The sequence below is a fragment of the Mastigoproctus giganteus genome, chromosome 1 (assembly GCF_048544385.1).
Source record: "Mastigoproctus giganteus isolate SK-2022 chromosome 1, ASM4854438v1, whole genome shotgun sequence".
Taxonomy (NCBI): domain Eukaryota; kingdom Metazoa; phylum Arthropoda; class Arachnida; order Uropygi; family Thelyphonidae; genus Mastigoproctus; species Mastigoproctus giganteus.
This window is the reverse complement of record NC_143575.1, coordinates 116,952,597-116,975,951: the sequence shown is the minus strand read 5'-3', so window position 1 is coordinate 116,975,951 and position 23,355 is coordinate 116,952,597. Positions and strand designations below refer to the sequence as shown.

At 42.7% G+C, this 23,355-nt stretch overlaps 1 protein-coding gene across 4 annotated transcripts in view; it reads left to right on the top strand.

Annotated features, from left to right (window-relative positions):
• The window catches only part of LOC150091107 (neuroligin-4, X-linked-like), a 600,809-nt gene that overhangs the window by 359,726 nt on the left and 217,728 nt on the right, over window positions 1-23,355 (top strand). For all 4 annotated transcript variants that reach the window (XR_016546982.1, XM_090374344.1, XM_090374327.1 and 1 more), the window contains exon 2: window positions 8,079-8,228. Coding sequence is in view for 3 of the 4 variants with exons in the window: in XM_090374344.1 (XP_090230470.1) it covers window positions 8,079-8,228 (150 nt within the window). In the remaining variant the exon portion in view is untranslated. The remainder of the gene's footprint in view (window positions 1-8,078; window positions 8,229-23,355) is intronic.

Genomic DNA, 23,355 nt, shown 5'->3' with positions numbered 1-23,355 from the left:
TTTGCTCACAGCGAGGAAGGGTGGTGTTCGTAACAGCTGTGCTAACCGTGAGAGTGAGGTGTCGGTATGTCATGTCTGTAAATTGAGTATATTCTATGATCAGCTTTTAGTATTTCTCTGGATGAAATACTCGAGTTTCAGAGAGAAAGAGATCGCCTGAAATGGGCTAAATAAAATCTCTCCTTAATCAGAGTGGTATTCGAACCAATGCTTTATCGTAGCGCCCTTCTTAGCTAAGAGGGTCTGAATGAGAAACTTATACAAATGAAGTATATACAGAAACTAAGAAAATACACTGGGGTTCAGAAGCTAAGAAACAAACAAACAATACAAAAAAACAAACAACGCGAATTTATTTCTAAATATAAGAAAAGCTAGTTTACAAGATAGAAACAACCAATATACAAACCTGTTTTCGGAATCAGTATTCCGCGTATGTAGCATAATAGGACTGACAGTGTTGCAAGCAAACTGCGAAACCAGTTTGAAAACGCCCAAACTGTTTTATGGCTTAGTCACTCAAGATCGCCATTAAGTCTCTCAAACTGCTATATGACATAGAAACTTCACCACCAGAACAATATGTATTAGACATTGCTCAATTTATAGGAGAACTTGTGTTCAGGCATACCATAGATGATATGTCTCATCTACTGAAAGGAACTAGATCTTTCCTATATGAGGTTTCACCAGAGAGTTTCCTATGCACGTTGGACAGGATACGTAAAGTAGTCTGTATAAATTCGTGCTGACAGAACGTCGACTGGACCCAGGTGCATTGGGCCAGGGTGCTCTTCACTATTAAGTCGAAATACAGTTTTAATCATACAGATGAAAGTACTTCAGTACTTTCATCTGTATGATTAACCGTGTGATGGTACTGCACTTGCAGAGCTCTCATAGTACTGCTCTGATGGTACTGCACTTGCAGAGCTCTCATAGTGTACGAATATCGAGAGAGAGAGAGAGACTGTATGGAATAGCCAGTCAGATCTCAGTCCAGCCGAGGATTCTGTTAAAGTTTCCAGGTACTGGTCCTTTTCTCAGAAATCATTATGGAATTGATGCCATCAGCGCGAATTAAGTCATTCTCAGCATGCTGAGCTAATGTTATTTTGCATTTCAGTCTATGGTGATCACACGTCTCAGGGTACTTCCATAAATTTTTACCAGATTATGATCATATGTTTATGGCCACTCATGAAATCATTTGCATAAATCAATAATTTTAAATCGAAATTTGTCTAGTTTAGAGATGGTGAACTAATGGTACACATACCACGATGAGGCACGCATAGGAAAATATACGGGCATGCGGCCACCCACTTTATTATTGGAACTCTAAGCGATAACAACTGCGTTTGAGTATTTTAGCAATGGTGAAGTAAAACCATGTAGATTTTTGTGAAAACGTTGATTGGTAAACCCATAACACTGGAGGTGTAACCCAATGATACTATTGAAAATGTAAAAGCCAAAATAGTTTATAATATAAAAAAAAAAAGTGCCTTTTTTTTTTCGTTGAAGACAATTGTTATTACGATCTGTCAGCCACATCCGGTAGTGAAAACCATAAGTTCGATTGTGTGCATACTATAAGCAACCAAGTTCTCATTAGAAACTTCCATATATTGTTACATTTTTATAATAATAACACTCTAAATAAGACCATTTACTAATTTTAGTCAGTTTTCTTTTCTTTTTTTTTCCTACGGAAAGCGAAATTGTTGTTTTTTGTTTCAGCTTATTTTTGGCACGTAGGATGCAATATGTTCGCCATCGCCTTATCTTGTCCTTGTGTATTATTAAGACATTAAATCAAATTTCTCATTAAAGTTTTTATTATAATCTAATAAAATGCTTTTTGTTTTATTTACGTTTTTAGGTTTGTTCGCATATATTGTCTTCAGCATGTCCATTAACTTAAAAGTATAGTCACCATTTCCATAAAAAAAATATATTCACGGTGGTCGCAAAAAGTTGCCGTTTTGTGGGGGGGGGGGGCGCCTGATACCGCTGACACACATCTGAAAGATCATTCAGATGAAATTCCGAAATCAGATCTTTCAGATCTAAAAATTGCAGCGCTTTGAAACTACAAACCTGCGAGTAGGCCTCATTAAACTGTTTCATGATTTGAACTGATTGTAAGCAATCACTTGCAATGGATTCAAACGGGTGGAACAAAATTCCATCGATGAAATATAAGGCTGTTTTTTTTTTTCTTTTATTACTGTTGTATAAGGCTGCTTCCGTGCATTATTTGCCACTAAGTTACATTAATTGAATGCTACTAGTATATCAGTATTAAAATTAATATAACTAATATTTTAATTGAAATTAAAATAAATATCAATTAAAAATAAATGATTTCTTTGTATTATAGAGTTAGATAGTATGAAAAGAGCTGTAACGCTCAATACGTTCTACGTTGGAATTTAAAAAATGAATTATATAGTGTTCTACGTACTACATTGAGGTAAACTTCTCTTATTATTTTGCAAGTATTACAGAGTATAGCTAGCGAAAATGTGCAGTAGGAATACAATTACACATCACAGCAACCCAGTTAGTAATATAAAGAATAGTATATACTGAGGTCTATGACTGACTGACTGAACCCTGAATCTGCAAAAGGGCCACACGGACCTGAACCATGCAGCTTCGCTGCCATTAAGCCTCGTTGGGGATCAGAATTGAGCACCTGACTCGATTCCTTTCCAACCCTACCACGGCGGGGAGGAGACACCTTGTCTTCCCCGCCAACCCCCCCCCCCTTTCCTCTCTGGTGAGGCATGGGCATTCCTCACTGACCAACTGGGGGCACATCCCCCTCCTGCCTCCCCCCTACTCGCCAACCCAGATTTCCTCCTGGTGGGGCATGGGCATGCCCCACTGACTTATAATGGGGTCGCCTCCTCTATTGACCCCATTTCTTCTGTCTTTCTCCCCCCAGTCTTCAGTCTCCTCTCCCTCTCTATCAGCTCGCCAGCGTATATCCCACAGGTCAAAATTTAATAGCTCCAAATTAATTTCGCTCACATTTCGGTCTTTCAATCTAGCGATCAATCCACGCAAATGTTTTTTTTTTTTTTTTTTTTTTTGAAGGTCCTTGCCACTGAAATCTCAGGAAACTAGGTGGCAGTGCCTGCCAGAGTAAATAACTGTAATACTAGTCTACCTGGTCTGCCTCCACGGGGCAAAGTGTGGGCAACGTCGGGCCTTAGCTGGGGTCTGGCGGCTAAATGGCCAGAAGAACAACGGTACACAACATTACGCACCTCAAGATCCATATACTTTTAAATCTCTGGCCTTTACAGTGAACTGTATTTATCACACCACAATGTAAACTATGCGGAGATGGGGGGGAAACCCCTGGTGCCGTTTGACCCTAAACACACTTTACACTTTACATCCTCTCTCGCTCCTATACTTCTATCTTAACGTCCCCAGTCTTCTGTGTCCCCTCCTACTCTATCTATACACAACGCGAACGCCCCACACACTAAATTTAACAACACTCAAAATAATCTTCGCCCAGTCTCGGCCTATCCATCTACGTAATATCAAACCCCCAAGGACCTGCCAGAGTAACTAAGTCTACTGGGTTTCTGGTCTGCCCCCACGGGGCGAAGGTGGGGCAACGTTGGGCTCCAGCGGCTAAATGACCAGATGAACAACGGTACATGACATTACACATGTAATGTCATGTACTTTTAAATCTCTGGCATTCCCAGCAAACTGGTACACCCGCAATGACAGCAACGCGGAAGTGGGGGGAACCCCTGGTGCCGCATGACATCAATACACCTTACATACCTATGTACACATGCACATAAATATATGAAAAAGCCAAGAGTAGCAAGCAGTCACAAGCGGGAAAATTTATATAACAAGAGTAACAGGCGGCATAACGAAATAAGGGTGGCACGGATCACAAGGAAATAAAAAATAACAATAATTATGTGGCAGATGTAATGACAGAGGAACGAAACTAAAGAAATATATATGGCAGAAAAACTAAGAATTGTAAACGTATAGAGCACAGAATAGGCGCGCCTCCGTAGCCAGGTGGGAAGGAGCGGCAGTGCGTAGCACACGCTTCTTGATTAGACCAGGGTTCGAGCCCGTCACCACCAAATACGGAGGATGCGGAAAGGTCAGGGAATGACCACAGGGAATGACCACCGCATATCCCGGAGCAATATGGCCTTAGTTGCTAATGCTCCTTAAAAAAAAAAAAAAAAAAAACCAGCACAGAATAGCAATAAAAGAGTGGCGGAAAAAGTGGTAAAGCTCATGGAAATAAAAACCGTAAATATTTATACAACATAACATCATTATTATAAGAAAGTAATGATAATGTCTGAATGTGTAGCGTATCGTTATTTGTAACATTGTTCTTGCATTCCCCATATTCTATTGCGATATCATCTGTCGCACAATGACCTGCCGTTCAACGCCCTGCACCCTTCGCTGACCACGAACGTAATCCATCTTGAGTAATCCTTTTCAGTTTTGTCGGCGAGAGGTGGTTTGATTCGTTCGACACCATTCTTTATACATCTTGTCCACAATGGGCCGTGAGCAACTAACAAGATATGTTGTTTCCTAAATGGAAGCATCCTACGCACGAGTTCCTACAATCATTCCCTTTTGAAACTCCATGATATCTTTACTACGTCCCATAACTGCTGCTTTATCGCTTTGATTTTCATGGACCAGATACAAATTACTACTGCTCTAGCGCAGGAATCTGTTCGTCTTTTTGTACTGTTAGCTATGCGGCACAGTTCATTATGATTGGGGTGGTCAGAATTCAGTGACCACTGAATGTAAATATGGTACTATGTTTTATGGGGAATGTAACCTGCAATAAGTTTCGTTTGGGAGTACATTTCTTATACATGGAATGTGCTCTGTGCCGCAAAATACAGTAATGACAAAGTTATTAAAACATTACGAACAGCACAACTTTTTCAAAATAAGGTTTTAAAAAAATTTCTTAGAATCATCAGCATTAGAATAAATTTTTTCTTAGAATACCTCGACGTATTTTGCGAAATTTCTGTACAGTATTTGACGTTCAGAAATTATACCAATGGTAAGAAATGAAATAATAAAATTCACTTATTAAGTGAATATTACTTACGATAAATAAGAAATTTTAAAACTACAAAGATTTAAAGAAATAAATATAACGCAAAAGAAAAATTGCCAAAAGTTAAGACATCTAGAGAAGGTTCAATATTTATTTGATGTCTTCCTTATTTAGGAATTTAGTTCACTTATTTCGTGTGCAGTAAATTGATTAAGAGTAAATTAAATTAGGCGTCGCGTAGAATGTAGACAAATTAACGCTCTTATTAAGTTAGACGTTCACTTGGTAATGAGAGAATTCTTATTCACGCATTTATCTAGTCGGCATTTGCAAGTTGTTTTGCAATAGTTGAAGGTCGTAAATAGTTGCCTTTAGAGACTGGTGGAACTGTACGTTTGATGAAATAGTTTTAACTACCAACAGGTGATACTTCTGTATTTATGTGCATTGCCAAGATTGGATATATTCTGCTAATTTAGATAGCCGTTGCGATTGAAATTAATGAAGTTTATGCAACATTTAATTATAATTTCGACGGGAGTAATCAATTTTCGTCTGGATAGAAATATTTTCCTCAGATTAATCAGAATAAATTATATTTCTGGGAAACAAAAGTAATTGCACTTTATAAACGAAGAAATCAATCCTTATTCTGATTTTGTGCTGTAAGCCACGTGCTTTCATGCACCCAATATGTTAAAAAAAATAGATATAATAATCTTTTGATATATAAGGCGGTACAATGCTCATGCTCCAATAACAAAGGGGTACAGTCTTTCTTTAGTCTAACCCTGAATTGTTCGTAAAACCTAGATGCATTTAGACGATTCGGCCCGTCTGAGCATTCTCTCTATTTCTGTGTTCATCTCGCGCCCTCTGATGATTGACACTATGTATTTGAGAATTGAAATAATAATTTACTAGGGGCTTCGCCCCCTACTCGCTGTGCTCGCTTCTTTTGATGAAGTAAAATAAAATACTTAGAGAAGCTTTCGGCATTGTGTTTGTCTCTTTGCGCTGTGAATACATATCGAAATCAAGCATTGTACCGTGCGATCATTGTGATATTGTTCCTGTATTAGCTAGAAAGCTAGGAGGAAAATTATTTGAATGTATAGATAAACATATCGCATGACCACGCTGAAATAGAAGCTTGGTTTATTACAATAAAACAAGCTTCTGTTACGTATTTTAGTATTTGTTGCGTATTACCATGTAACCGTATCTCTCTTCTCCCATTGGCTGAATAAATATCACTAGGAGGAAAATTATTTGAATGTATAGAAAGATATTAAAAAAATAGCCATGGAATTACGTTTTTCGTTATATGAAAAAAATATATACGATTAGCTAATTACAGCCCCTGTTGAGGAGGCTTTAAGGAATTCTCACAGTCCTTGATGGGATAGGAAACCCATCCTCTCCAAACGAGTGATAAGTCTGACGTAGTTGATGGTGAGGAGCAAGAATGCAGTAGCACACGCTCTTTGAGTGGACAGTGGTTGAAGACTGACTGCTCAATACGATTAAACGAATTGTATTCATATTTATTGTATTTTTCTGTTCCGGAGTATAAACGAGAACAATGGCGAGACCAATACTATCATAAAGGATACACTGGCAATATTAGAATCATAATGAGTGTGATCTAGCTGTGCTCTATGTTAGGATAAAATAAAATAAAAAAGTCTTTACCTAGAAGGAAACTGGGAGGAAGATATCCACACAAATACGTAAAAAGACATAAGTGAAATTAATTAAGCTAATTTTTCTTTCAGCTTGCCCTTGTGATAATTATTGTAAACACAGAACACCATTTATAAAAGAATAATAATAAAGAATCCTTGAAACAAAACAAGACTTGGATGTTGATCCAACTGAGAATGAAAATTCCTAGCCAGATCACTTACCTGTACTCTGCTCATTAATTTAGTACTTCCTGTATTAGCTAGAAATTCATTAATTCAATAGTTATTGCATGACACACAGGGGGACGATAACCTTATGGTTTCAAATGTGTACCCGATCTTGGGATTTGCAAAATGTATTCGGCCATTCTTATTCTTAATTAATTTTATTGTTTGTTTTTGTTTCGCTTTTTTCTTCATTTCTTTCCCTTTTGTTCTTCATTATTATTATTAATTGTGCTGCTTTATTTAATTTACTATCTACTTTATTGATCCAATGATGACATCTCTAAATCAAAATTGAAATATCTTAGTAACTCAGGAGCAAGTCACGTTGAAGGTTTGAATAATTTCTGAATTATGTGAGTTATACTAAACGTAATTAACATGTTTATTTCATAAACAGAGTTGCACGGAAAAAAAAGGACATTGGAGATAAGTTCCTCATACATTTATGACTTTTCTACTCAATCGTCAGAACGAGCCCCATAACGCTGCTAGCGTTTCGCAAGCACATCAAAATACCCTTGTGCCAAGGCCCTTTCCGCAATTGGAAAAGACCAACATATCCCCTGTCCATTACCTCTTCATACTCAGAGCTTGCTTGTAATACTTCTCTTGTCACAGACAAACTGGTGATACAAACTCGAAGAGAATAGGACTTGATTGTAAGTAGGGTGGAAGACAGCAATGCAGCAGACACTTAAAAATAGCAAAAAACATTTCTCCATTGGAGCAGGGAATTTTATTCATAGTAGTGCAACACCAAAACAACTCATGGTGGGAAGCCTTCGCAATATGAGATCGATGCACTAAGTAGCAAACTATTCTAATTGCTAATTTTTCTATTTGCTATGACGGATTGAAGCTATGCGTTACTAATACGAAATGCTTTATACTCCTTTTTGTATGAGGCTTTTGCCTTAAATTTACCTGAATTTATTATTATCACTGTAATTATATTGTGCCTATCATAAGTAATTATTACAGTGTAAAGTTGTGAAAATAAATGGTATAAGCCTAAATGAAATTCAGCATACTACATTCTCATTTTGTTTCTTTTCAAATAGTGGGCCGTGAGCCAGTTAATTTACCTGTTATGGTCTTCATCCATGGGGAATCGTACGAATGGAACTCCGGCAACCCATATGATGGTAGTGTCCTCGCCAGTTTTGGGAATGTAGTGGTTGTCACGATTAATTACAGGCTAGGGATATTAGGTGAGTATTATAACCGTAACGTGCTGGTGGAAATACTGACTGATAGAAAATTGATGTCTTCATCCCATCAGTTTTCTCTCTTAAGATATTATAAAATTTCAATATATACGCCTTAGTTTCATTGTCTGAATAGTCGCAGTGGTCCTATCGTTTATTATTTACTGAGAAAGTCAAGTACTGTTTTGGCATGTATGCATGAAAGAGTACACAGATCACTTGAAAGCACCGTCCATACTGCAAATTGAATTGCATTTCTAGAATAAGTTCATTCTACAAGGACAACGATAACTACTGCATATTCAGCCGTATAAGTCGACCTGTGAAGCATTAAAAAATTGTATAAAATTTTAAGGTCGACTTATACACCGAATGTAAAATCTTAAACGAATTAAAGTTACATGCGAAAGGTTAGAAAGGTACGAATTAATACTAATATATTTATAAATTATTGCGTATATATATTTTTCCCAAAAATACATTGTGTGCGCATCTTTTAAAACTGAAGAATTGTTTCGTTACTCTACCTGTTTTGTTCACAAAAAACTCGAGTTTCCAGGAGATGAGCATCTAGCTCAGTAGTCGGCAACCTTTTTCTATGGCGGGTCACATCTTGCTTTTCATTTTTTTTTTTTTTTTTTAATATTATGGGTAATAACACTCGATCGGTAGATATCGTAAATAATGTACAATGCAATTAATAAAAGAAAAAATCATTCAAGCAATTTTAAATTCAATTCTAAGTATATTTATTTATATACCCGTAGTAATAAAAATATTTAATACCTTTTTAAATATGATTTTCAGTAATATATTGAAAGAATTTTTAATGGCTCCCTTGATGCTCAATTTCTACCGAAAGGGTTACTGAATCTGGTTGGTATTTTGCTACTTTTAGCTGAACACAATTCTGAATTGTCTCCTGTTAACCTGTTCGTAATGTATTTAGCACAATTCATTTGAGAAAATATTTGTTCGCACATATTCTGGGATATTCATGTGTTGTTGTGGCGGATCCCTGGGTTTCCCCCATTAACCGCTATTGTACTTCTTGTGTTGAAGCTTGCGCCAAAACGGCCATTTCTATGTAGTGTGTTGGATGTGTAAGTATTGTTATATGTTCTGTTGCAGTGTTGACGGCCGGTACCTGGCTCTCAGCACATGGGAAGCAGCAACACCTGATCACCGCGTTCCGCATCTCTATCCTCGCCACTTGCTGCCAGGAACTATTGTATTGCTGATCCATACTAGGACCAAGTCCCAATATGGATTGGAATAGTGAGAAAATGGAAATAGTAGGAGCAGTCTGGGATGGTAAGGGAAAGGAAAGAATTGAGAAGAGGAGAACCAGACAGAGGGATCCACTAGGAAGCAGAAGATAGAAGTAAAAGAATAAAGAAATAGAAGGAAGTGAAGGAATTCTCTTCAAACAAGTTCCGTGGAAGAAGGTATCCTGGAAGAGTCCCATCCCAACGGGTAGCAAACAGTGAAGATCTTTTTCATCAGTCTCCAGTGGGAGAAATCTATCCCGCGAAGTCCATCCCTATCAGGATCAGCAATTTGTGTCCATTGTTGTGCCCATTGGGAGACTTATTCCAGTGACCACAAAACAAGTTCTTTTAACAAAATCCAATCATGTAAGGGGTTGAAAACAAGATGCAATGAGATAAAAATGCTTTACATCAGTCTAAGGTTGTAGCAGGATAAATTTACACTACCAGAACAATGAGAGACTTATCCCATGATGTCCATAAAACAAGCTCCAAACCAAAAGACTCATCACTTAGCAACTTCAAAGCAAGATGAAGGTGCAGTTCTTCAGTTCAAGTTAACACAATCCCTTAACATTATCAGCAAAATCCTCTTCAAGTTCAAAGCACATTGAAGAAAAGTGGAACAGCAAATATACTTCAACAATCTCAGAAGAAGATTCAAGGTAATCGCTAAGCTAAAACCATATCCATAACCACTAGCAACAGTCAAAAGCATCAGCAGAAGAACTCTATACACACCTATGGAAGAACATAGGTATAGGTATGTTGAGGGTCTGACGGCTCCGGGGATTTCTCCCATCTCCGCGTATGTTCTATGTATCGAGTGACAGTACCCTGTCGATGCCAGAGGTTTAAAAATAATGTATCGGTCATGTGGTATGTTGTTTGTTGTGCCCATTGTTCATCCGGCCTGTTGGCCGCCGGTCCCCCAGTGGGACCCGGCGTTACCATACCTAGCGGCAGGGACGCCGGCCGGGTGTACCAAGAGACTAATTATACTCTGGCAGGTCCTGCCACTTACTTTTGTGGGATTTCGGTGACTGGGACCTAAAATAAAGGTTGGAGTTATCGCTGTTGATTTAAGTAAAATTGCATTTAGAAAGCGCTGCGTGAGGTTTTACGCTGAAAGAACTATTTGTAGAGAGCCTAAACGGTCGGGCAAAATTTGATGTGATTTAAATTTGGACATGTGGGGCAATCGCTGTACAAGAGAAAGTAATGGGAGGGAGGGTGTAGACGGGGGATGAAATAGGAAGAAGAGGGGGTCAGATAGGAAGGTGATCCCCCATTTTCAGTGGGGCATGCCCATGCCCCACGACATGGGGAGGCGAGGAGAGGAGAAAAAAAAATATGGCGAGAAGAGCAAATACCCCCTCCCCGAAAAAAAAAAAAAAAAAAAAAAAAACTGCACAAGGGAGTGCAGTTTTGGGTCGACAGTAGGCCAACCAAATCATCCTAAAGTCTTGACTTTCTGTAGTATGCTGAGTTTTTATTTTTTTTATTTGTTTGACCTCCTGCATTCTTTCTAGTCGGGTTGCCTTTGGTATAATTCTATCATTGTTTTCCTTCTAGAAAATAGATCCTGGGCATATTGACTGAGTGCCTTGTAGTCCTCTTGAGTGTCTAATAATCTGGGTTCTTGGTTGTCTGGGATATATTGGATTGCCGTTATTAGGCGTAGTCGTAGGCCATCATACAATTCGCACTCAAACATTAAGTGTCTCCAGGACTCTGGGTTGCCACAGGGACAGTTATTTATGATGCCAAGTTGGTGAAGTTTAGCTTTAAACGGGCCGTGCCCTGTAAGGAGGAAGGTGGTATTTCGACCAGGGTGAAACCACGCTGGCGTCTTAGGGTACAGCTTGGTGACAGTGGGGAGGAATCTTCTGGTCACTGCACCTTTTTCTGTGTTGCTCCATCTCCTCTGCCAAATCTGGACGAGGTGGTCGGTGATTCTTCTCTTCTCATAGTTGTGGTCATTAGTGATGTCAGTGGTGAGGTCATACATTGTAGCCGATATGTTTCTGGCAAGATGGTAGAGCAGACCACAGCCGATACCTTCGAGATCCAGGGGCAGAACTCCTACCAGGACTTGGAGGGCAGTCGTGCTAGTTGTTCTAGTTGCTCTCGACATAATAAGGAGGATGGTCCTCTGAATGGTTTCGAGGATCCGTTTATTCACTTCTAGTGCCGCCCTCGCGTACCAGACAGGGGAGCCATATGTGATGGCAGGGACGAAGAGAGCTTTGTAGTACAGAGACAGAGTAGTACGTCTGAGTCCCCAATCCCTGCGAGTGACTCTAGCGATGAGTGCAGCGTATCTTCTTATCTTTTGTTTAATATATTCTAGGTGCGGCTTGAAATTTAATTTTCTGTCCAGGATTATTCCTAGGTATTTAATCCGTTCGCACAGCTTAACTGTTTTGTTCTCAATCTTAATTTGTGGTGGTCTCCTTAAGTCTAGCGTACCTTTTAGCAGCACCGATTTTGTCTTGTCGGGTGCTAGTTTGAGCAAGTGTAGCTTCGTCCAGTCTAGCAGCTTTTGCAGGGCATCATTTGCTTGCATTTCTAAGGAGGATCTGCTGTCAGCCTCGATGGTCAAGACCACGTCATCTGCATAGGCCTGGGGCTCCACGCCACCCAGATCCATGGTGAGGAATTCGTCTAAGACAAAATTCGGCAGGGGGGGCAGCCCCTGCGGACTGGGCGACTGAGGCATTTATATGGTAAGTGTAAGTGTGTGTTGTTGTCTTACGGCACCAGGGGTTTCCCCCCATCTCCGCGTTGCTTTCATTGTGGTGAACCAGTTCACTGGGAAATGCCAGAGATTTAAAAGTGTGTGGGAATTGTTCATGTGTTGTGTTCTGTACCGTTGTTCATCTGGTCATTTAGCCGTTGGACCCCTATTGAGGCCCAACGTTGTCCCACTTACGCCCCGTGGAGGCAGATCAGGAACCCAGTAGCTGTAGATTCACTCTGGCAGGTCCTGCCGCTTAATTTCCTGGGATTTCGGCGGCTAGGACCTTAAAAAAAATAAAAATAAAAAAAATAATAAATAAAAGAAAAAAAATAAAATAAAATAAATAAATAAAAAAAAACAATCAATAAATAAATAAAATATAATAAAAATAATAATAAAAAATAAAAAAATATATATAAAAATAAAATAAATAAATAAAGAAAATAAAAAAAAAAAATAATAAATAAATAAAAAATCTGTGCTGTTGTAGGGGTAATGTCGCTTTGGTTTGCTAGGCCGAGTTTTGGGCGTAAGGTAATTTTATCATATTAAGTTTTTGGCGTGTGGGGCTTTCGCTATGATGAAGGTAGAGAGGGGAGGGAGACCGAAGATTGGGGGGAAAAGACAGAAATATGGGGCCAATAGAGTAGATAGCCCCAGTTTTCAGTGGGGCATGCCCATGCCCCAGCATTTATATGGTAAGTGTAAGTGTGTAAGTGTAAGTGTATTTAGGGTCAAACGGCACAAGGAGTTCCCCCCATCTCCGCGTAGTTTACATTGTGGGTGAACCAGTTGACTGGAAAAGCCAGAGATTTAAAAGTGTATGGACTTTGTATATGTGTGATGCCTTGTACCGTTGTTCATCTGGTCATTTAGCCGCTGGGCCCCTACTGAGGCCCAACGTTGCCCCACTTACGCCCCGTGGAGGCAGACCAGGAACCCAGTAGTCTGTTTCACTCTGGCAGGTCCTGCCACTTAATTTCCTGAGATTTCGGCGGCTAGGACCTTTAAAAAAAAAAAAAAAAAAAAAAAGAAAAAAAAAGAGACAGAAACGCGTCGACGTAGGGGTAGAATCGCTTAGTTTTGCTAGGCCAAGTTATGGGCGTAAGGTAATTTAGATATGTTAGGTTTTTGGGTAGGGCTTTCGCTAGCTTATAGATAGAGAGGGGGGGAGGCAGAAGGCTGGGGGGAGAAAGACAGAAATATGGGGCCAATAGAGTAGGTAGCCCCAGTTTTCAGTGGGACATGCCCATGTCCCACCAGAGTAGAAGATATAGGGTGGAGAGGAGAGGAGGACGAAAATGTCCCCCCTCCCCCCAGGGAAGTAGGTTTAAAGGTGAAGGAGGCTAGAGTGCCCTCTTCAGATCGCCATATGGCTATTGGCAGCTATTGTTTCAAGTTTCTTTATTCATGGGGCAAGCTCCGTCCTTGTGCTTGTGTCCCTCATCTTTAGTTGCAGCCTTTACATTGTGCTGGCTGGTGTCTCAATAGTGGTACTTGATGTCAGTCATTGTAGATGGTGATTAATGTCCTTCTCCTGATGAAGAGGTCTTGTGCGAACTGGGATAATGCTCTATATTCATCCTCAGTATCTATGAAATGGGATTCCAATCCTTTTGGTAGGTATCTTATTTTTGTTATAAGTACTCCTCTGAGGTCTTCATATTGTGGGCACTCGTACACTATGTGATTCCAGCTTTCTGTCTCCCCGCACGTACAGTTTGGGTCCTCAGTGAGTCCGAATCCGTGCAGCTTCTCATTGTAGGGTCCGTGTCCTGTTATTAGAGATGTCAAATGGTACCCTGGGAAGTACCAGGTCGGCTGTTTTGGGTAGATTTTCTGGAGGTCAGGTAGATATCTTCTGGTTATCTCACCCTTGGTGGTCTCCGTCCATCTTCTCTGCCATAATTTTAGCAGGTGGTTCTGTAATCTAGTTTTTTCCGTTTTTAGGTTGTTCGCTGGGTCAGTTGTGTAGTCCAGATGTGTGGCCGCCACTCCCCTGGATAGCAAGTATAGCAGACCTGTGCGAACGACCTCCAGGTCCAAAGGAAGCGCTCCAGCGAGTACCTGTAGTGCTGGAGTACTCACTGTACTACACGCACGCGTCGTAGTTAAGAGTATGGTCCTTTGGATCATGTCCAGAATTCTTCTATTCACTGCCAGTGCAGTTTTTGGGAACCAAATTGCTGAGGCGTAAGTAATTGCTGGGAGAAACGTTGTCCTGTAATATAGCGTCAGGGCTCTTTTTTTGAGTCCCCAATCTTTCCTAGTAACTCTGGCTACCAGTGCAGAATAGCTCCTGATTTTTTTTCTTATGTACTTTAGGTGCAGCTGGAACGAGAGGTTGTTGTCCAGCACCACGCCTAGGTACTTAAGTTGGTTTACAAACTTAATGGTGACATTGTTAATTTTTATTTGCGGTGGTCGTCGCAATTGCAGGGTTCCTTTAAGCAGGATTGAAGAGGTCTTTGTGGGTGAAATTGTTAGCTGGTGTTTTGCGGCCCATTGCTGGAGTTGCTGCAGTGCTTGGTTTGCGTGGGTTTCCAACTGGGCCCGGGAATCCGCTCCCACGGTCAATATCAGATCATCAGCGAATGCTTGTGTCCTGACGGGTCCCAGATCCATCACTAAGAACTCATCTAACACCATATTCCACAGGAGTGGTCCCAGCACCGACCCCTGCGGACAGCCTCTGTGTACTTCTCTTGTGACCTTATGGTATTCTACATTGATCTCCACTCTTCTATGTGATAAATAGTTTTCCATGACCTTGAATAGGTTTGTTGGCACCCGTGCCTCCCTCAACCTCGCCAGGACGCTTGGCCACCAAAGTGAGTCAAACGCCCCAGCAAAGTCAACCGAGATGAGAAGCAGGTACTTGTTTCTACATTCTTGTACCGTCCTGAGTAGGTTTCCCAGTGCGTCCACTGTCGAGGTCCCTGGCTTGAAGCCATACTGATTCGCGGCATGGAGTCCAGCTTTTCCGTAGTGAGCAATTATTCTTCTGTGAAGTAGTCTTTCGAATACTTTACTTACCACCGAGAGCAGTGCGATGGGTCGATATGCATCTGGGCTTTCTGGGTTTTTTTGGGGTTTTTTTGGAATTAGTTTTAAGTTGGCCGTTTTCCATGCCTTTGGAAAGTGGCCGGCTTCCAGGCATCTGTTGTATAAGGTGAGCAATAGGTACGGTGCGTATTCAACAGTTTTCTTTAAGATTTCCGGCTCAATCATGTCGAGACCTGGGCATTTCTTGCTTCTTACTCGACTAGCTGCCACGCTGAGCTCGTCATTGGTAAAGGGGGGCTCCATTGCCTGATTGGTGTAACTGGCATTGCTCTCGCATATTTCTCTCTGTGCTGTTAGTATCGGCATCGCTGGTTTCTGGTAGATTGTGTCCAGTATATTGTCCATCGACTGCTCCCAGGTCGTGGTAAGGTTTCCCTGCCGGGTCCTGGTTGTGGCATTCACCTCCCCTCTGGGCATTTTGTTGGTGGTTACCTTATAGACTAGGCCCCAGGGGTTAGTGTTTCCTTCTGTGGATACTAAGAGCTCCCAAGAGCGTCTTTTGCTCTTCTTAATGGCATCAGTATAGCGGTTTCTTATCTCCCTATATTGTTGTCTCAGGACTTCGACTTCGTTTGCAGGCCATGATCTGCGGGCCCTCTGAAAGTCCTTCCTTGCTTTTATCGTTTGCCGCCGGAGCATGGCAATTTCTCGAGTCCACCAGGGTACTGCCCCCAGTTGGGGGTGTTTTTTTCTTATTGCTTGGTTACTGATAGTTGTCATCAGTTCCGTAGTAACTTTCTGCAGGTCGTCTGGGCTGTTCAATGGGTTCAGGGTTAGTGGGTTACTGTTGATCGCTGTGGTTAGTAGTTCTTTGAATAGCGGCCAGTCCGCTTTGGCAACTGCATATCTATGGCATCGTTGGTTGATTGTTGTTGCTCTTGTCATTGTTCTTGTTATTGTGCAAGTTATAACTCGGTGATCCGAGGTGGTCCAGGCTTCCTCCACCCTCCAGTCGGCCACGTGGTTCGCCAGGTTCCTAGTGGCTAAGGATATGTCGATTGTGGCCTCCCAGAGGGTGTTACAGAATGTCGGTAACTGGTGTGGCTGGTTTAGGACCGCTAACTGTGATCCTGTCAGGTAATTCTCAAGCTGCTGTCCGTTTGATGTCCCTTTTCTATCATCTGTAGTGCTATACCATAGTGGGGAGCGGCAGTTTACATCCGCGCCTATTATGATTCTTTCGTTTGGCAGGATGTTCTGTAGGTAGCGTAGGTAGTTGATGGCGATCTCTATTTCTTGTCCCGGTCTACTGTATAGAGCCACCACGTAGAGGGAACCCAGTGCTGTGATGAGTTGGGCACAGGCTGCCCAAGCCGTGCATAGTTGCGTTATTCTTGTTGCGGTAATATTCTTGTTTCTGACCAATACCGCCGCCCACGGGGTGTCTTCTTCTGTGTGGATCACTTTATATTGTAATGGGTAGCCCGCCACCCGCCTTGCATGGACATACGGCTCCTGTAATATAATAACGTCTATGTTCTCTTCATCGGCCTTGACCCGAATCTGGTCAACCACCGCTTTTGCTCGCTGGGCATTTGTTTGTATTATTTTTATCATGGTTGTGTTATATTTCTTAATTTTTGTACCCATAATCGATTCTGTTTTGGTAGGTGCTCTTGGCTTTTATATAGATTGGGCAGTTAGGATCCCTGATTGAGTGTGTATATTCGAGTTTCATTGTTTTACAATTTGCGCATGTGGCTTCCTTGTCTTTGTGTGGGCATTCCTTATATTCATGTCCCTTTTCAGTGCAATGTCCGCATGTTGGGACTGTCTGGGAACAGACGTGGCTGGAGTGGCCGAACTTACAGCATCTAAAGCATTTCGGTACTGCCACCCGCTCACGAAAACGATAGCTTCCCCATTCTATGTAGACCCTTGTCCGGTCCTTTAGGACTTGCCACGCTTCCGGGATTAGTTCCACACTCCAGCTGTTTTTTAAGCCTCCTCTCGCCTCTATGTGGAACTTTGGTGTTATCACTTCTTGTGGCTGCTTGTCCGGGATCTCGCGTTGGAGGTTTCTGTGGTAAAGTTCTTCAGCTATCTGGGTGGCTGTAATTTCTGGGCTAACGTCATAAATTATTATATTTGGTCCCTTCCTTTTGGGCGGCTGGGCCGTTAATCCAAGGGCTTCAATCTTGGGGTTTTCAATGATGCTCTGGATTTCTTGCCTCGTCTCTGTCTCTATTACCAGCCCTACGTCTCTCATCTTTCTCATCCCTTTTATTCGTGTTAGCTTCAGATCCTCCTTCATGTTATTTATTACTTTTGCTTTGAGGTCTTCGCTTGTGGGAATTTTCCCTGTTTGTTTCGGTCTAAGTATCACCAGGTTTGGTGTTGGTAGTAGCGTCTTCCTCTTCTGGTGCGTTGTTATTGTCTGGTGCGTTGTTGTCTGTTGCGTTTCCGGTGGGGTCCTCAGCGCTTCTGTATATGTCGGGGCGCGCTGTGGCATTTGTCTTGCCCCGCATTCGATGTAGGCGTGTAGCCGTGTGATGGCTCTCTCGTTTTCAACATATGTGTCATGCAGGATTGTCTCCATCTTGTGAAAGATGGTGACAATCTGTGATCTCAGGCCAGACGATATCCTACTGGGATTCTCCTTAAAAATGGTTTCGAGGGCCGTTTTCAGAAAGAGAGTTTTCTCGTATACGGAGCCTTCTGGTATGGTATGGTCCAGACATAGTTCTTGTTGTTTTTCATCATTTCTTTCTTTTTGCGATGCATTGGCTTCTGGCTGTTCCTTTGTTTCAACCCGAGATCGTGTTTCGCGTTCCGGTTCGGGAACCAATCGCTTGCGGGTTTTCCGCTTGGTTGGGGGGGTCCCAGGTCGGGTGTCCTCTATATCCTCCAGTTGATCAATAATGATGGGATCATCATTTTGTGTCTCTGTCAGGGAATGTTTGTGCTTATCTTTCCCCTCCATATCCGTGGATTCCGGATTACCGGGACTGTTCGGTTAATCGGGTTCACAATGTTGGGGTTAGATGGTTTGTTAAAAATGATGGCGATTGATGCCGACCACAACTTCGTGGGTGTATTTGAAGGCACACAATGGACTGTGAAAGTTTTGGGTCTCCCCACAGCACTTTGAGCGGGGGGAGGGGAACGCCGGATATATAAATTCTCCTAAAAGGACGGGATTACTTTCCCAGCGTGATATCTAGTAGCGGCGAAGACGTTCATGGCATTCAGGTTTCTGGTAGAAGCACAGGTGCGAAGATAGCCTCTCTCTCTCTCCGTGGAGAGTTTATGGTGGGGGGGGGGGGAAACGCCGGATATAGAAATGCTCCTAAAAGGACGGGACTACTTTCCCAGCGGGATATCTAGTAGCGGCGAAGACGTTCATGGCAGTCAGATTTCTGGTAGAAGCACAGGTGCGAAGATAGCCTCTCTCTCTCTCCATGGAGAGTTTATGGTGGGGGGGGGACACATTAAATTCATATTTCTTTGGTGATATTATTCGGTAAAGGCACAGATTAATAGAGCACAACAACTGCTCAGTTTGCACTAGTTGGGGCACCTCCCCAGTCAAGGTGTCAGGTGGAAACGCGGCCGCCGTGTTATATCGGCAGCCTCTCTATAGCCCTGTTGTCAGCGACATGGTGACCATGCGGTCTGGCAACAAAGGATACAGATAAATAACGCTTCAACCTGACCAAATTCCCAATATATAGGCAAAATTTTCTCACCAAAGGAATCCAGTCCAGTTTGTCTTCAAGTGAGGATACATTTCATGGCACTGACAGAAGTAAAACACATATTTTAAACTGAAATTAGCGGAGCGATGAAACACACGTCTGTTCACAACGGCAGCCATATTGGCGATTGCATTTATATGGTGTGGTAACTTGCACTGCTCTATCAGCCAGGTAATCCTTCATGCAATAATAAAGATTCAATAGAAGGTTGGCAGCTCTGAGTCTCGCCAAGACGCTGGGCCACCAGAGGGTGTCGAATGCGATGACGAGGAAGTATTTCCTTTGGAAATGGGTGGCTCTAGAGAGGAGGTTCTGTATTGCTTCGATAGTGGATTTGCCAGGAGTAAATCCATATTGCTTTGTTATGTTAGGATTTACTTCATTATAATGCCTTGTGATTCTGGTATGTAGCAGCCTTTCGAATATTTTACTGAGGGTTGGTAGCAGGGCTATGGGTCTGTAGGAACTAGCTGTCTCTGGTGGCTTTGTTGGGTTTTTTAGGAGCAGTTTTAAATTTGCTTTTTTCCACTGTAGTGGAAATTTACCTGCTTCCAGGCAGCAATTGAATAGTTTTAGCAGTAATTCCGGTATATGTTCCATTGCTGCTTCTTTTGCCATCTCCGGTTCAATTAAGTCCCGTCCAGGGCATTTCTTATTTTTTTGCGCGACTTGCTGCATCCTGAATTTCTTCTAAGGTGAAGGGGGGTTCTATTTGGTCATTATTATAGCAATTGTTTGCTTGGCAGATAGCCTTCTGCTCATCTGTTAGTGTTGTTGGCAGCTCCTGAAGGATGTTGTCCAGGATGTTCCCAATCAACGCCTCCCAGGTTATGGTTAACTTTCCTTGTGCTGTTTTGGTGGCTGTCACGACTTCCCCCCTGTGGAGTTTGTGAGTGGTAATTTTGTATACCACCCCCCCAGGGGTTGCTGTTTCCTGACCCTTGTACCAACCTCTCCCATGATTCTCTTTTCTTTTTCTTTATCTGTTCAGTATAACAATTTATAGCGATTCTATATTGGTTCCTGAGTTCAGTGACTTCTTGTTGCGGCCAATTCCTCCTAGCCCTCCGAAATTGTTTTCTTCTGTGTTGAACTAATTTCCTCATTCGTGTGAGCTCTGGAGTCCACCAGGGCGTGGCCCCTGCAATGGGGATTCTTCTCTTCATGGCTTTCTCTGCTGCTTCTGTTATTTTTGTTAAATCCTTCTGGAGTCGTTCCTGGTTTTCGCTCCCGCATTCCTGCTCCCTCAGTGTGTGCAGGTATTGCTGGCCTGCTGTGCGTAGACTCTCTCGGAAGGTGTCCCAGTTTGCCTTGCTGAGGGCGAATCTATTTAGCAAGTGCCTGTCGGTAGTTGTTCTTGTCAGGTTCCTTTCTAATGTGTAGGTTATTGTACGATGGTCCGAGGTCGTCCAATTTGTGATGTGGGTGTCTGTTTCTTGTGACTAATGTTATGTCAATCTCTGCTTTCCATAAGGTGTTGCAGAAGGTCGGGAGGCAGAAGGGTTGGTTTTTAACAACAAATATGGAGTTGGCCAGGTGCTCCTCGAGCCGTTGCCCATTCGTTGAGCCTCTTCTTTCAGGCGTGGTACTGTGCCAGAGGGGAGACCTGCAGTTGACGTCTGCCCCCACTATTATCTTGTGTCCGCTTAGTGCAGTTTGAAGATTCTCCAGGTATGTTATCGCATAGTCGATTTCTGCCCCTGGCCTGCAGTATAAAGCAACCACATAAAGATTTCCCAGGGAGGTGACAAGGTGGGCACATGCTGCCCATGGTGTGCAGATTTGTGGGATTTTTGTGACCGTGATATGGGGGTTACTGATTATCACAGTTGCCCATGGAGTTTCATCTGTGTACTGCACAATTTTGTATTTAATAGGATATCCCGTACTTGCTTTTGGTGCGTGTACGGTTCCAATATTATGAGGATGTCAGCGTTTTCATCGTCGGCTTTTAGTCGGACTTGCTCCGCCACCGCTCTGGCATGCTGTGCAATGAGTTGGTGGAATGTGAGAACGCTGGAGTTGAATTGTTTATGGTGTGTGGCCATAATCTATTCTCTGTTGGTGTAAAGTGTAAAGTGTATTGATGTCTAACGGCACCAGGGATTTCTCCCATCTCCGCGTTGCTTTCATTGTAGGTGTACCAGTTCACTGAGAAAGCCAGAGATTTAAAAGTGTGTGGATTTTGTATATGTGTAGTGTTGTGTATCGTTGTTCATCTGGCCGTTTAGCCTCTGGACCCCTACTGAGGCCCAACGTTGTCCACACTCTGCCTCGTGGAGGCAGACCAGGTACACAGAATGAAATTCTACTCTGGCAGGCCCTGCCACCTAGTTTCCTGAGATTTCAGTGGCTAGGGCCAAAAAAAAAAAAAAAAAAACTCGGTAGGGGTGAGCGCTGGAATTAGAAAAGCCAATTGAGGTGTATGCGATTTAATTTGGACGAAGTTAAGTTTTTGCAGTTTGTGTGGGGTTATACACTGGCGTATTAGGCAGAGTAGGGGGGAGACTGAAGACTGGGGGGAAAAGACAGAAGTATGGGGACGATAGAGAAGACGACCCCAGGATTTTCAGTGAGGCAGGCCCAAGCCCCACCAGGAGAAGAATCAGGGTTGGCAGAGGTGGGAGGAGACAAGACTATCTCCTCCTCCCCACCAGGGGAAAGGGAGTAAAGGTACCAGGCAAGGGAGCCCTTTACTGATCGCCATCAGGCATTGACAGTTGTGAGCACGTGCTGGTCCAAGCGATCTGAACCGGATCTTCTTTGGTGTTCTTTTTCGATGTGGGATTCAGATCCCAGTCGCAGGGTCATACATGAATGAAGTCCTGTGTCAGGTTGTCTCTGGTTCAGACATAGGTCTTCCTGGTTGTCAGTTCCCTCGTGAACAAGGCTAAATGATGGTCATGTTCGTGGGTTATTTGGTACAGTTTTCTTGTGTATTCCGGTTTTCTCTAGTCCTGGTTTTGGGATTCATCATCAGCTTCTGGGTGCTGTGCATGGTGGTTTGCTATAAGTGCTCGCCTTCTAGCAAAGAGTTTCTGTGCAAAAATGGTAAGGGCTTTGTATTCTTGTTCCGAGTCGAGAAGATGCTGTTCCATGTTCTGCCGGAAGTAGGTGATAGCAGTGGTGAGCCTGCATCGCAGGTCCTCATACTGGTCGCAGTCATACATGAGATGTTGCCATGTCTCCTCGTGGCCACAGAGACAACGGGGATCCTCAGTGATTCGGAAGCTAGATAGTTTTGCATTAAATGGCCCGTGCCCTGTGAGCAGAGAGGTGACGTGGAGCCCTGGTTGAAACCAACTCGGGGGTTTTGGAAAGACTCTGTTAACGCTAGGGAGGAACTTCTTGGTGATTTCACCTTTAGTGGATTCTGTCCACCGATCCTGCCATTCCTGTCGGAGGTAGTCGAGAAGTCTGGTTTTTTCAAGTTTCCTGTTGTTGGCGAGATCCAACGTGAAGTTCTGGATAGTGCATGGTATTTCTTTTGCCATATTATATGTCAGGGCGCATCTGATGATTTCCAAGTCCAGCGGGAGGACTCCGGCCAGAATCTGAAGTGCGTGCGTGCTGACTGTGGAGATAGCTCGTGTGATTGTCAGAATTATTGACCGCTGGATGCTGTCCAAGGTTCTTCTATTTACCACTGTGGTTACCTTTTTGTACCAAACTGGTGAAGCATATGTGATGACCGGGATGAAGGTAGATTTGTAGTAGAGGGACAGGGTCCGCTTGTTTAGCCCCCAGTCCCTCCTGGTCACTCTTGCAACCAATGTAGAATATTTCCGTATCTTTTGTTTAATGTACTTTAGATGGGGCTGAAAAGACAGATTTTTGTCAATGATGATTCCGAGATATTTGATTTCTGTAGCAAGTTTAATTGTGGTGCCTTGGATTTTCACTTGCGGTGGTCTGGCAAGGTCGAGTCTGCCCTCCAGGAGTACCGAGCAGGTCTTACTTGGAGAAATCCGCAGGCAATGGATTGTAGCCCAGTTTTGCAGAATTCCTATCGCGTGGTTGGCTTTTTCTTCCATCTGCGGTCGTGAGTTAGCAGCAACAGTTATTATCAAATCATCGGCGAAAGCCTGGGCGCCGACTTCGCCAATATCAAGGGCCAGGAATTCATCTAAAATCATATTCCATAACAGGGGTCCTAGGACAGAGCCCTGCGGGCACCCCCTGTGGATTTGTCTAGTTAGCTTCCTATGCGGTGCATGTACTTCGATCGTTCTCTGTGTTAGATAACTCCTGATTGTGTTATACAGGTTTAGGGGAACTCCAGCCCGCCTAAGTCTCGCGAGGACGCTCGGCCACCAGATGGCGTCAAACGTCCCCGCGAAGTCAATACTGAT